This window comes from Anguilla rostrata, chromosome 13, assembly GCF_018555375.3.
Source record: "Anguilla rostrata isolate EN2019 chromosome 13, ASM1855537v3, whole genome shotgun sequence".
Classification (NCBI taxonomy): Eukaryota; Metazoa; Chordata; class Actinopteri; order Anguilliformes; family Anguillidae; genus Anguilla; species Anguilla rostrata.
This window is the reverse complement of record NC_057945.1, coordinates 23,458,394-23,472,506: the sequence shown is the minus strand read 5'-3', so window position 1 is coordinate 23,472,506 and position 14,113 is coordinate 23,458,394. Positions and strand designations below refer to the sequence as shown.

General features: G+C 38.4%; 1 protein-coding gene across 1 annotated transcript in view; it reads right to left on the bottom strand.

Moving 5' to 3' along the window:
- Positions 1–471: 471 nt before the first annotated feature.
- The window catches only part of slc6a11b (solute carrier family 6 member 11b), a 35,996-nt gene continuing 22,354 nt past the window's right edge, over positions 472–14,113 (bottom strand). The window contains exons 8-15 of the mRNA XM_064304573.1: positions 11,974–12,077; positions 11,288–11,412; positions 7,013–7,125; positions 6,150–6,287; positions 4,165–4,267; positions 3,632–3,732; positions 2,852–3,022; positions 472–835 (exon numbers count right to left, since the gene is read on the bottom strand). Of these exons, the coding sequence (XP_064160643.1) occupies positions 683–835; positions 2,852–3,022; positions 3,632–3,732; positions 4,165–4,267; positions 6,150–6,287; positions 7,013–7,125; positions 11,288–11,412; positions 11,974–12,077 (1,008 nt within the window). The 3' untranslated portion in view covers positions 472–682. The remainder of the gene's footprint in view (positions 836–2,851; positions 3,023–3,631; positions 3,733–4,164; positions 4,268–6,149; positions 6,288–7,012; positions 7,126–11,287; positions 11,413–11,973; positions 12,078–14,113) is intronic.

The window sequence follows — 14,113 nt, the reverse complement described above, 5'->3', positions numbered from 1 at the left end:
AGGAAAGCAAAATGCTTAAATCACATGACCCCTGTCACATTCGATTAAACTCAGTTTAATCACTGTGAAATGACAGGATTCCAGGCCTTAAAAACAACAACAACAACAAAAAAACAGTACTGACCCCCCAAAACTCGCCCTGCGAGTTACAGCTGACGGTGAGAACGAGGGAGGCCGTGAGGTGAAAATCATCTTCAGGGCTACTGCTAAGAGCCCTTCTGCTTCCCCACAGCTAGAACAAGGCCCTCTCTCAACCCGTAGACATACAATACAATTTGGAATGGTCTGAGTGTATCTACATGTTAGAATACATCTCTATACAAAACTTTGCAAAAACAAACAAAAAAAAAGTCCAAGTATAAAAGTTGTACATCACATTTTACATCAGCATCATCCTAACAGTAAACACTCACTAGGTGTCACAAATGTAGACTAGATGCTACGACATACTGAACATTTTCATATTCTGTATTTACCTATAACATTACTAAAAGGTAACAGATTTAATCATCACATAATGTATATCTATTGTTAATAAAGTTTGTGCAAAACAAGCCAGTCTCTATAATTATGTGTTTCATCTTTTCTTTTTCTTTTGTTTTGTTTTTTTACAAAATAAAACACACAGTCATTTGTTCACTTCTGATTTTCTGTTGCATCGATGGCATTGGTGGTGGCCAGTTTAAAAATGTGTTTCTTTTTCCGTGATAGTGGAAATGGTGCCATCCCCTTTCAGTTTGGCATCACAGTCATTTACTGCATAGGGGCTTGAGCTGGCCCCTAGCTTACCTCTCATCTTCAAGTCTGGGCTTGGCGTGGTCAACTTCTTAATTCTCTGTGGGGAAAAAACAATTATAAATATTTATCCACCAGAAACTTTGGCTGCTTCATAAATATTCTCACTCAGGGTGCTCTTTATGTGTTTGATAACACGCTGTCCCTGGGGGTCTTCACTACACATGAACTCTTTAAGAAACTTGGTTCTATTTTCCAGCCAGCTCATGGCATGATGCAAGCTGTCGCACTGGCAAAGTGTTTTCCGTCATGGATTTTGATGCGCCTGTGCCATTTGGTAATTTTGTGATTAGCTGTGCGCTGAAGTGGGTTAGGAGAGCTGCTGTTGGGGGTGTGTCAGTCAAGACTGAGCAGCGCACTGCAATTTTGTTGCAGCTCATTACAATTTTGGTGTGAGCTTAGGCTGCAATTTGACCAGGTCTACGGCGCAATTCGCAACCCGTCGTACAGCATGTTGGTCATTTTGGGGCTTTTGCATGCAATGCTCACAAGATCATAGCCAATTCAAAAGGCAATCAATGGTTTTCTTGGCTCACATGCTGTCCAATTTTAATTTTTTAATTACTATATTTATTTCTGTTATTAATTGTTCATAGCTGTTATTATACTACACTGTGGATTTAACTGCACACTTTGCAGTTGCACAAGGTAGGCATAAACTTGACATTCACTCTTTCACTCTTGTATACCTAGCTAGTTATTGTTAAGGTAACAAATGTATCTGTAACTCAATTACACTCAGTTGCACAAGCTAGCTCCTATATAGCAATATAGATAGCTAGCAAAACATTCCGTAATTGTAAACTGAGATTTGGAAATACACGTATAATCGTACGTTGCCATTCTTTAGCAGAATACACCTGTGGGTGTTATCTTTTTTTAACCAAAAAAAGCAAACTAATTAAATTTTTCATACAAGATGATGGGCATAACAAGTGGAACAGGAATACTAGCACTGCAATATGAATATAATAGGAATAGGAGCACGAGCACTGCAATATGAATAGAATAGGAATAGGAGCACTAGCACTGTGATATGAACATGGTTATTGGTCAGGGCTATTCAACACAAAGCCCAGAGGGCCGAGTGGCTGTAGGTCTGCAGGCCCAGTGGCTCCAACCATACATTGTAACAAAAAAAGCAAGAAATGAATCATCAGAAATGCATAATGTTCTTGTCGCAGACACTACAACTTCATATGAGAACTGCTACATAGATGCAAGTGAGGCAGCTCTATACCTTTGTCTATGCATTGGCTGGAAAGGTTTTAGGCTATAGAGCGTTCCGTTGAACTAGTACTTTTATTTTAAAGGCAGAAGAAAGCAAAACCTCCAGTTTAGATAGTTGATTGCCTCACGCAGCTTTTAAGTATGGTTATGATTATTGACAAGTGCAATGAAACTGCCAAAAGTCTGTATGTAAAAAACTATGCACAAACTCGTAAAATGAGATTCATATGAATGATAAGTGAAAGTTAAAAGCTGAATCTGAAAAAATGAATTGTATTCTCAGAAATTTTATGACCTATGTGCAGATCAGAGAATTACAAATACAATCCAGCTTTTACATTTACATTTCTCTGAATACAAATGCATATCTCAACTGACAATAACAAAATGTTTTGGCTATGTAACTCCATAGGGATCTAACTCCATAGAAAACCACCCGTTTATATTTCTTAATATATTTCCCAGAGTTGACTGAATGTTGACTTTGGCTTGTAGTTTATTAACATATAGGACATACTATAATTTGTACTGTAAGTACTACACATTAGATGTTGTGGCTTGTGGCAGGCAGCCCAGATAGTGTGAACAAAAATAAATGATCTACCAAGCATCATTTTCATGGAAGCAAGCCAAGTTCTGGGAGCTGAGGAGTGTTGAGGCTTGTCCACATACATGGTGTGCCTTTTTTATGAGCTAAAGTACCAGGATCCATCCAAAACAAGAAGGGAAGGACACCAATTACAACTACATTTCAGTCACTCAGCAGGTGGTTTTTGCCAAAGTGACCAAAAGACTAATGTGTGTAAATGAATGTACTCTTCTGTACCTCTGAAAAGGTGCCTTCTGTTTTCCAGATCTTAATGAAGACCCCCAAAGGTATGCAGACCATGGAGGAAAGAGCCATCATCCAACCAATCCCATAACCCCAGTCTGGGTACGTGTACACATTGTTGTATTTCAGGGGCGTGTACTTGATCAAGAAGAAAAGGAAGATCGCCTAAAGGTGTAAGAGTGAGGGAGAAAATATAAAAGTGATTTAAAAACTGATCCCAGAATCACAAACTCTTCAAACAGCATCCTGAGCTCTTGTCCTGGGCAGTCACAGTTTCCTCAGATTTTCGGTGTGTTTCAGCACTTCCATGACCAAGTATGTATTTCTGGTGCCTGGAGCTGCTCCAAATGGGAGGGCCCTAGCTCCAAAGAGGGTGTGGCTTAGCTCCAAAGAGGAGGGTATGGTTAGGGGTAGGGATAGGGTAAGGGTTACCCTAAACTCCGCCCATTTGGAGCTACGCCACTCCCCTTTGGAGCTAGACCAATGCCCTGTGGAGCTGCTCCAAGAGTCAGTAATACCCTTCTCAAAATGACTGCTGATTGAAAGGAAGCAACAAACACCTACATATACTGTGGCCATCCAGGAGTTGATATCTCTGTTCTGCAAGATTTTCCTCATATACAAACCAAGCTTAGGTCAGCGTGTAAACAATTATTTAATGTAAATCTGCACTCTTTCCAAGTAATTCAATGTTAATCAGCTCATAAATATACACCAATGAGCATTCACAACATTATATTTGACAAAATATTGTCCAATATGGTTGTAACTCACAGCACAGATGCCAGGAGTCAGGAACATCCAGCACCACTTGATGAAGAAGACAGGTCGGTAACCAATCATGTCCTCTATGTTATCATAGAATCTGTCGCTGCCTGTGGAAAAGCAAAATTACCATGAATCCGAGCACCATCAAGGACGTTCAATTTCAATACAGTAGTATTGACACAAAAGTAGTGGCACGATAAGGATAATGGAATCCTTACACTTAATAGAATAATTGTTTAAACACTCTACTAATGGCTCAGTGGATTTCATATATTTCTCTGGAACATGAAAACTGACCATGTGCTTGTGTGTCTTCTCCAGCAGGTGGCATGGTAGCAACAATAATGGCATTCTGAAGAAACTACATTTTTATTTTTCTATGGCTCAGAGAAAAATACATCCATATTCTAATACACATTGAATTTAAATTCATGTTGTATTAGTGTTTCAATATTATGTAAAGAGTTTAAAGGTTGGTTGTTAAACATACAACATACTTCTTACATACAGTATTTTGGTGAAATATTTTTAATACTTACCATAAACCCAACCAATACATATCGACTCAAAGATAGCCACAAACAGCAAACACATTCCACTGGCTGCATACGAATCAAACAGCTGGAAAACATACATCCCACCCTGACAGAAAATAAGGAAATAAAATAATTACTTACAATGACAACAATAATGCCAATAAATTCTTCTTTTTTTTGGGGGGGGGGGGATATGAGATGGTAAAAATGTTATGGACATGCAGTATGAAATTTCTGACCGTACATCTCTCATTTTTCAAATAGATAGTAGAAACAGTTTGATTGTTGAGCAATACAAAAACGATTGGTTTATTTGGCTGTTGCTAGGGAAGTGACATCATACCTCCGTATTCTGCTCTATTACATGACTTGCTTGCATTTCAAACAGACGGAATCATTCAGATAACTTTAACAGCAGTAACTTCACATCTTTGCAAGTGACTGTACTGCTGTACAGTAAAGCACACAACCACTCACAACACTTGACACAGATCAGCTACAGAAATGAGCAGAAGTAGCAAGTTATTTTAGAGAAGGCAAAATGGTGCTCTTGCAAGTTCAACTGTGTCTAAACTTCACTAATGCTTCCTTCACAACAAAGTAGGGGGCTCGGAGAGGGTAGCCTGAACTGATAACATTTAAATTCTAAAATACAAGCAATATGAAACCAACAGCCATAGCAAATTACTGCTTGAGCTGTTCTGTAATTCCACGGTCACCAGCAAAAGAGATTTATTCATGACGAGTCCTATTGCTCTTCACCTGACTGAGCTTTTCAGCCAGAAAAAACCTCTAATATGCAGAGCCTATTTTTACACTGCTCAGTGCAGGCTTAAGAGCATGGCGCACGTAAGACACATGCCAGGAGTGTGGGATTGCTCTCCTGTGGCTTTTAGTGTCAAGTGCCACTGAAGCAAACCACATGTACCGCCCCCACACGTGTGTGTTGATCTTTTGGGGGACATGAAATTCTGTATTTGTCCCCATTTATGAGAAAAACAAATATATCCAATATACGCCTATCAGTAAATGGGATTGAAAAGTGTCTCCAAAATAAAAAATCATATTAATGTTTAAAATATTAGGACAACTGTTACATAATGCACATGAATTTAAATATAAATGCAAATCAATGAATGGAATTCTCCAATTTATTTTATAATATTCAAACAGGCCTGTGCAATACATAATTTAATCCATTGTTTTTTATCATTCTTATCTGGTAGTATGTATTTGGCATAACATATGCCTAAGGGATGAATTTGAAGTAAATAATTTTCTGTGTAAGATTCTTGGATATTCAGTTAAATTTGACAGTATTGTCTTCCAATTTGGATTAATACCATAACCGTCCTGCTCTTTCAGTCACAGTGAGTTAATCGGTAGGATTTTGTAAATTTTTTCCAGTAATTTATTATTAGTTTTTGCCGAGATGCCTTGAGAGCTCGGTGCTTGTGTAAACCAAATGGACATGGGATGAAATGGAAGGGGGTATTCCATGGTATGCCCTGAGGACACATCAGTGCCTCCAACCGCAGGTATAAGAAACAAGATGACCAGGTAGGTTGTGAAGTTCAGTTCAGTGGACTCATTAGATCATGAGAAAAAAGAATTCAACTGAGACAGAACATCACAATTTGACAATAATGGCACTTATTGATACATGGGGTAAGTTAAGTCATAGGTGAATGATCTGAAAGTAAAATAAGTACTATTTAAATTTGGGTCATTGAGTCAACCAGACAGGAGTATACAAAGACATAATTGATCCTAGAAAATGATCCATAATGAGCTGAAGAAGGATGCTCTCTAAATATTCTAAAAATTCAGCATTCTGAATATGCTATTAGTCAATCAAATTTAAGCCTGGAAACATTTTGTAAAGCCAAAGATGACTGAGAGTGAGCAACATTGTAGTAAATATATAGGAGCAAATGCGTTGTTCAAGTACTCCACCCCCGAGGGGGAGACACAAGCTGTATCCGTACCTCTGTTAGCATAATGAGACCTACGAAGAAGGAGACTATTGACAGGCCAAGGATGAGCAGCTCCCTGCGATAACCCCTTCTGAAGGTCTGAGGGTACATGTCCACAACCGCAGTCACCAAGCTCTCCACACACACAAACTGCGAACAACACAGGAAGCATAGGCATCAGACAAACATCTGGATGGTCTCATTGCTCTCAAGTCCAGGCAGGCCTTTGCCGATGAAGCTGGCAGTTGGGTTCTGTAAAAGCTCCAAACACATTTTAAAAGTAGAAAGAAAACTGGAAGACTGTAGTGTTGAGCCTGGAGTTCCATCGCCTGAACTCCTTTGGAATCTACATTAGGTGAACAACTGAAACCTGAGATAAGTCACTGTGTATGCTTATCTGTTGTACTATGAACCTTTTTATTTCCAGTTTTAAAAATTTCAGTTGATCTGTAAATGAATCCCTTTTACTGGGCACTCATCAAACCCACGCACATGGCACACTGATTAGAAATTACATTTCCTGTGACCCACCTCCTGACAGATAAGAGTGACCAAGGATCAGATTTGAAATTAAAATGAAGACGTTTTTACACAATTGCATGTGCACTTACTGTAATCTAGTGCACTACAAAGTGTACATAAACCAGTACAGTGATTAATCTGACTGGTATGAATGTGTATACAGAATTGTTTCCCCACATGTACATATCGCAAAACCCTAGGGAGTCCTGGCCAACAGTTTTGAAGCCAGTGTGTCAGAGAGCAGAAGACACAATTAGAAAATGAGAAACCAAAGCACAGGGGCAGTCTAGCTCCTCTTACTTAGCAGTCTATAGACATGTTTCCAGAACACGTAATGCCATTTGTTTCCTGACCTGGCTGTCCAGCCCCAGAAAGATGAGCATCATGAAGAACAGACAGGCCCACAAGGGAGACAGAGGCATCATGGTCACAGCTTTAGGGTAGGCGATGAAGGCAAGACCCGGGCCTGCAAGACACAATGCAACCCAATTACCAACACAAATGCTACTTATAGATATGCTTTAATCTCTTAAACCCCTTTCCTGGCTGCCACCAAACAGGCTACTGAACAGCAAAGGCCATGTGGTATAATCTGTGTTTAGACTGCTTCATACATTTCAGCAGAGCTAACTTGTAAATTAGCCTGTATTTAGGATAATGCATGTGCACATGCTCCCTGTCAGTTAGTGCTAATCGTGCCATACTTAACAGGGTAAACATCAAATCCCCGCTGGTATTTGTGGACATTTTTGTCCATAACACATCACAACTTAGGAAAGACATGGAAAGATTTATGGATAATATGATATGTGAGAGGTCTGAACGTGGTTAGCAAATAAGAAGAAGTCCAGTGGGATGACCCCGTTGATTTCTGTTAAAAATGTATTTGTATGGAGGGATGCAGAGACAGAGAGCTAATTTTTCTCAGACTGACATTTCTTTTGCCCGGCAACTGATAAGGCGAGAGGTTTCACACACAGTGCACTGGGCATGCTGGGACTCAAACAATCTCAATCTGTCATCTCACTTTACCAACAGTAATCAAGTCTGGGACTTGTACCAACGGGATGTACCATAATGCTGTGACTTACAAGTCTCCCCTGTTGCTCATGATACAGCAGTGTTATCTAAATCAATGTGTCAGAGGGAGGTCCCTTCCCTTGAAATAATAATATTATTATAATTTTATATATTATATAAAATTAACCCTGACCAAGATAAGCGGGTATAGATAATGGATGGGTGGATATTATATAAAATTATTTGTCCAGTGTTATGTTGGCACACGTACATGCTTGCATATACAGGATAATTTAAGACTTAAAACCTTTGGTATAATAATTAATAAAGCATTCATCATGATATCAATATTAAACATTTTTGTTGTTTTAGTGCGATAATAGAAGTCTTAATAAAATGATCAATACTATTTGATTTTATTCATTTATGAAGAAAGCGCATAAAATGTAGCTAAGAAATGTACTTTGGCCTGACTAAAAATGTGTCATTTAAAGGTGAAAAAAATGTTGATACTCCACAAGTAAAACATGACCAGAACACATTGATCTGGTCTGCCGGTGGCAGGCAGTTTGGCATTAGATATGGGTTAGTGTCATTGTTACATGCTGCTTGACTTGACTTTTACATGAGCAAAATTGAACATGACCCAAAAGTTTTCTTGTCTTAAAGTTTTCTTTCACTCATCAAGTCTCTCTCGCCCACACAGAAGAGCAAAATCTACTATGGAGGGATGTTACAAATGGTTATTGCGTATAAGCCCTTGAGTACAATGCGTTGAATTGGCATTGCAACCGAGTCCAAATTAGCAGACTCAAGAGCTCAGCAGGATGAGATGTGTTGCAATAGACAGTGAGGTGCAAACTAGTGCCAAAGGAAGGATGACGAATGTTAGGTCTGAGCTTCCAATGGGCTCCGGGCAGCATATGGGGCATGGGGCCAGTACAGTGCAGTGTTTGGATGGGTTAAGGCAGCGTTAAATCAGCTATGCTGAATCAGTTGTTGGCTGAAGATAAACTGCAATAAAAATTTTAAAAATCCAAAATTGCCTGGTCTACAGTAACCTCTTCATTTTAAAAAGGGGGTGGAAACTTTCCATTGAAATATTCCATCAACACTTGGGCTTGGAAATTTTGGGAATTTTACTACTATAGTACAAAAGCACACGGTAGCATATATTTCCATCTAAAAAAGCACACCCTGACATAAATTTGCTGCTATGAATTTATTTTGTTATAAGCATTAGTGCAAACATGCCCGTGAGAAATAAAAGTGGGGACACTTCCTTGCACCACCCCCTTCTGATGCCAAATTTCTCAGAACAAGATGCATGCCTCCTTCATTCTGTCAAAAGCTTTCTACAGCTTCTGAGGACATGGCCGCTTTGAGGACTGATGAAGCTGAAGCTGTTTAAGAAATCTCCAAATATTTGAAGAAAATGAAGGCTCATTAAAAAGCTTGTTTGATCCTTAGAAATGATGCTAGGGTGAGTGGGTCTCCGCTATGCTAATGCTAATGATTTCACCAGAACTTTGAACACTAGGTTGGTAAATTAAGCAACAGTACTTATAATCAACAGGGCCCTTGGTCCTTGTAAGTATGAGATGCTTTTTTTTAATGCAACGGTAAGGTAATGAGGCATTCTGCAGACAATAATAGAAATAGTTTTTAAGGTTTAATTTTAAATAGTATGATTTTAAACTTATTTTAAAACACATATGGTTGTCTCAACAGTTACTGAGTGAATTATTCTGCAATCTATACAGTTTATTCTCAAGTAAATTACATTATTAGAGCCAAAACTCGAAAGTTATTTGTCGCTGTCGCTGTCAATTCATTAAAAAATGCTTGAAGAGCTTGACGAGCATGCAATGATAACTTCTAACTGTCTCCAAAAAATTGAGAAATGCTACAGAGGTTGGGACAAACCTTCAGCCAATCTCTTACTTAAGAGTAGCAATGCAGAACTACATTAGAGTTGTGAGTGTAGAAGCATCAGCTGTGAGCATGCCCTATATTCATATTTATTTTCTAAATTCCTTAAATAAATGCTAAATCTGCTGTCATAACATGTATTTATGAAATGGTCAGTGAAACAAATTTTGTTGATTACAGAAACATGGAAGTATGTCTGATTAATCTGAGCAAGACAGATTAATTAATTATGCAGAGCATAGTGTATTTTGCATAGTGGATTCTGGAGTCCATAGCTCATTAACCATTCTCTACAACTTCTAGTTTAGACTTCAGTTTCAAGTATTGTTATGGTACCCTGCATGTTATGCTCAGTCTAGTAGTTTAGGCACATTTAGATGTGCAGTATTTAAAAGCTGGTCAGCACAACATGTGAACAAAGATTTTATGGTAGTTTTAAATCAATACTTTGAATTCTACAGAGCATCACATCACATAGCATCATATGGGTGCATGTGGCACAGCTGTGACGCAAGGGGTGCGAATGGTGATTCCAAATTGGTGAGAAAAAATGTGTGGGGGGGGGGGATTTAATGAAAGCAATCTGAAAAGATGTTAATTTAGTTGTATTTAACAGAGTAATGAATAAGTAGAAGCCATGACCTATGAGAATTTCCCTGAAATTAATATCCTTGCTTTCTTCTGCCAAATTCTGTCCCAACTGAAACAACAAAATGTATGGAGGCACTCTGCCACTGAATGAATCCTACTGTATTAATATATAGATGGTCAACTGGACATTAGCTCAAAGCAACCATGACTTCTTTACATTTACTCTGTTATTATGGCCTATTTCTCCTGTCTCATTTTCAAGGTTAAAAATCGAAATGACTTATTTTTGCATAGATATCATTGCCAAACCAAAAGATATACATATTAATGCCATATTCATCTTTTCATCCTTTCCAAAATTGAGATGTACAGATGAAAAGAGGTATCCTTCACTCCACGTCCTCTTTTAATGTATTCTTCAGGAGAGCGAAAAGTCATTTGTGCGGTCTCAATTACACATGAAAGAGACACTGTTAGCTGGTAATGTGGGCCAATGGCTGAACAGTACGGTGTGGATGTGACTTCAGCCAGAACAAAGAAAACTGCATTGTGTATGAGGCCCGTGACAGACTGGCCTAAGCTCTCCAACAAAGAAAACGGCTCATAACCGGTTGCCATGGTGATATGTGAATCTCTTAACCTTCAAATCTTTTACAGAGGGAATAGTGTTACAACACGCTGCTGCCAAAGGGAATCATATCAATCTTTAAAAAAATAATACAGATACTGTGACACAGCTGCAGAAACAATTAATATTTAGGGTTTATAATGCTGTTTAGCATACAATTTTAATGCAATCCAAGGGAAAAAATTATGTATACAAATAAAATACGTTTGTGTTGAAGATGCAACCTGAATGCATACTAGCACAAGCTTATGGTCCCTTTATTTCTTGGCTGTCAGCAAAAAAGAAACACTGGAATCCACTCCATCATAGTCTGCTCCGTTAAATTATTTACGTTTTCTTTGTGTTGAATAAATCATAGTCATAGAGTAGCTCAGGAGGACTGGAGGATTACATAATCTGCATTATTCTACAGGAACTTCATGCTGTAGAAAAAAAAAAACCAGGCAGAAATACTCACCGGACTCTGCGACCGCTTTAATTGGCACATTCTGCTCGTAAGCCATGAATCCCAACACAGAGAAAATGGCGAATCCAGCAACAAAACTGGTCCCACTGTTCAGGCAGCACAGCATGATACAATCCCTATGACAGATATGTTTTTGTTTAAAAAACAGAGGCAAAACTCTGCTGCTCTAATTTTACCTGCAGATACTGCACATCCTGGATAATAGTACTCAATAGAGTATAGTATAGAATAGGACCATGTTTGAAACAAGTGTTGAACACTTTAAAATGTTATCCCCTCAGCTGTACAATGTCTACACCCAAAATAAAATCAATCAATCAATCATAGATACAAAATGAGAACAGCCTATTTAAGAAATAAGGTTACAATGATGTCAGATTTCTAATCAATAGCACATTTGAGAAAAATGTCATGAATTCCCGACATCACGTTCAGTAAAAAAAACTGCTGGGAAAGTAAAAAAAACCCAGAGATGGCAGTATGTGGAAAGTTTCAGATCTACCAGCCATCAACTGATTAAGACCCTTCAGTTCACAGTTCATTATTGTTACTCTAAAAATGTAGGCAGGCCTTCATTATGTACCACCACAGATGAGTTAAGCATTAGTTATGATACATATGCATTTATACAAATTGTTTTTCATTTTGAAGCAGTTTAAAGAAATTAAAGGCAGTACCTGTAACAATTGTTGTTGTAGCTGTTGTAACTTCCCAGAGCAGTCAGGCAGCCCAGACAGATGGCATAGGAGAAGAATATCTGAGTTCCTGCATCCACCCAAACCTGAAGGACATCGGAGAAGTTCCTCTCTTAGGGTAACCTATTTAATGGGTCCTCACTAATTGATACACATTTAAATAACATAAATATGCATTTCATAAATAACTTGGGTTTGACATAATGTTTCCCATTAATGATAACCTTCTGGGAGAGCTACTGTGTTGATAATGAAATAACTTCACATCTGGCATCTTGTTCAAACTAGAATTGAAATTAAGCTGTTTGATACATCAAGGAGGTCTACAATCTAACCACTCAGATGACTTACCCTTTCATTTTAATGGCATTTCAGTGACCACAGAGTCCCTGCTGATTGGTCTGAATTGTAATACTCGGTTGCATTGTTACTGAAAGTGCCAGCACATTTAACATCCCACCGAGTGACAAGTGTTTTACAAAGAAGAAAATTAGGATATTTCCATCATATGCATCATTTCATAAACTGAAAGGCACCATTTAAGATAATGTTACATATTGGTAGATCAGGTTCTGGCAAGATATGAATACTAAGACGTTCACAAGTTGATTTCTCTCATTCAATGTGAATGCTAGTTTACAGAACGCCACTCTTGAAGATACTGATCAAGTCCTTGCAGTGACTTGTATTTTAGTTCTGTTTTTCAACTCAAAATTCAAATTCAGCCTATTCTGTTCCTGTGATTTTTGTTCTTGTGCTCTCTAGATGCATTATGCTGTTAACACATCCCACCATGTAGCCGTAGGCTTGTTAGTTTCTCTCGATGAAGGAACCAGCAAATAAATAAATAAGAACAAATCATGGAGCCTTGATGCGTAATTATGTTGGTGAAATGAAAAGACATTTTGGACTATACAGGACAGGTTTTTTTTTAACCTGTTCCACCTTCGCAAGTCCCTTGTAATGGCAGGTGGTTTGTAATGGTCGTTACTTTTGCAGACATGTGCAAAGCAAGGTCATTGACCTTGAGTTCCTGAAGTGGCCGTGTAACTCAGATCCATTCCTTCATTTATCATCTACATTCATGGAATAAGTTCAGCTTCTGGCATCCAGCTAATCTCTCAGAGGTCTGATCTGATCTGGATCCGTATCCATGTTATCAATTTTTTAGTTAGCAATCAATATGGAGTCCCTCATTCATTTAAATGCGGAGAAAATAGCTTTTTTGTCCAGCTGGAATAGGAAGTTTCTCATTCCTGGCTCACAGTCATTGCTTTCATTCGGCAGGGCTATGAAGGCAGGGAAGGGTGGAGGTGTCTCTTCAGAGTACTGTATTACAGTCTGAAGCAAAAAACATGGAGAGAACTAGGAAGAAGGTAGAAATATTACCTGTTTTTTTTTTTTTTTGCTAAATGTTTGGCAAACTGTTTAATATTTAAGCATTTACAAATAAGTGGTAATGTTCTTTATGCTGATTATGATTATATGGGACATGAAATAATACATGCGTTTTACTATCAGCTACATGGTCTTTGAGTCAAGATGATGTGTACCTCTACCTTCCTCATTTTTGAAGAACTGAAATACATGGGAAATTTAGATATGGAGATTCCTCCGACGTAGGTGAAGGGGTGTTGACCAAACTCACATCAAAGAGAGATTTGGGGTAGCTTGATGGGTAGCTGCTGTCCAACTGTAAACAGTAATAGTTTGCAAGCTAGCTAGCGTAGTGGACTTGCTTGCTCTTCTGAACTCTCTGTGGCCTTTTTTTGACGAGGACCCACTGTCCTTGGATGAGGTGGGGAACACGGACGACATCCATAGTACGGATACAGGAACACGTTAGCAGGGTAAGCCAGAGACCGTGGTGAAATCGCTGATTACAAAATAATTTCAGCCAAACCCAACACTACACTTATTGACGCTACTAAAGAAATAACTAAAATGTGTACCATTGCTCTAGCTAGCCAGCTTCATCTGTGCCTACAATAAATATTGGGCTAACATTGAGCTATTTAGCTATTTACTGAAAACATTAAAGTCCATGCTTGTGGTAGAATGACATTGCGAATTGAGGTAACTGACCAAAACTTTGTAGAAAATGTAACTACATGTGATGTGA